This window comes from Chrysochloris asiatica, unplaced genomic scaffold (assembly GCF_000296735.1).
Source record: "Chrysochloris asiatica unplaced genomic scaffold, ChrAsi1.0 scaffold00072, whole genome shotgun sequence".
NCBI lineage: Eukaryota > Metazoa > Chordata > Mammalia > Afrosoricida > Chrysochloridae > Chrysochloris > Chrysochloris asiatica.
The window spans coordinates 6118187-6119331 of record NW_006408590.1 but is presented as its reverse complement, the minus strand read 5'-3'; the positions used below and the strand labels follow the sequence as shown (position 1 = coordinate 6119331).

General features: G+C 42.8%; 1 protein-coding gene across 1 annotated transcript in view; it reads left to right on the top strand.

Moving 5' to 3' along the window:
- Positions 1 to 1145, top strand: part of DCDC5 (doublecortin domain containing 5) — a 109236-nt gene that overhangs the window by 44690 nt on the left and 63401 nt on the right. The window contains 1 exon segment of the mRNA XM_006864906.1: positions 692 to 785. Within this exon segment, the coding sequence (XP_006864968.1) occupies positions 692 to 785 (94 nt within the window).

The following is a 1145-nucleotide window of genomic DNA, read 5'->3' as shown; positions in this document are numbered from 1 at the left end:
GGAAACCCTATACAGACTTGCCGTGGTTGCTATGTTGCAACCAAGTCGGTGGCACTTAACAACAACAACATATGGTACTCTAGGACTCAGAGAGTATACCCAAGGAAGGACAAATGTGGAATTGGGACTCCCCAACCCCAAGACTGGAGTTCAGAACTCATTGAAGAAGGTGTGATTGCCACTCTCTGTATACCAGAGAAATTTGCTGGTTTCCTCGGGCCATAGTTGATCTGTGATCACTGGGCAAACAGAAACAACCCTCTTTTGTTCCGTGGCCAGGCCAGGACATACAAGAGAATGGGGCCTTGATGCAGCAGGAGGTCTGGCTATATGGTGTCTGCATCAAGAAAGTCATGAGAAGGTGACTGCCAGACTAGACTAGGCTAAATGCATGGGCTCCTGGCTGGGCAGAACATCACTGGATAGCTTCACTTCCAACTGCAGACCGACAGCAACAGCTGGAGACAGCAGGAAAATCTCTCCCTTCACTGTTCTTCTGCAGTCTCTACTGAGAAAGCATAACGTTGTGCTTACTATAGAAAAGAAATGTTTAAAGGAGTCACATCCAATATCACAGACCATGTATTTTAGGTGAATTTGGAACCGAGAGGCAACATACTGATAAGCAACATAGAAGGTTATCTAATCTGGTCATGCTACTTTGTAATGTGTCTAATCCTGTGTCTCCAAGGACATTTCATCTGGTGAGTAACCCAGATCTGGTGCTGGCGGTGAATATGATGAAAGCTGGAAATGCACTTGGTGGCTATCCAGTTATTGTTCAGGTAAGATATATATAGACTAAAGAGCAACAATGGCCTCTTACTTAATTAAATTTAAGTAAAACTCTATGCATTTTATTGTCAAGAAAGAAAATGACTATTTTGAATGTTAATTGCTAAAACATTTACACTAGTCTGCTTGGATTTTAAATTGCACATGTTCATGTAGCTTTTAGTTTAGGTGAATTTAACAGATGGTGCATGCGGGCTTGTTGCATGCCAGTCACCATGCTGGTTACTGAAATCCAATGCTGAGCATGACCAACTGTCCTGCACCACTCATGGAACTCTGTGGTGGGCACAGTCAGGTGAATGACTGTTAAATTCATGAGTTTTAAGTTCTATGATCAGGAATATGTGCAA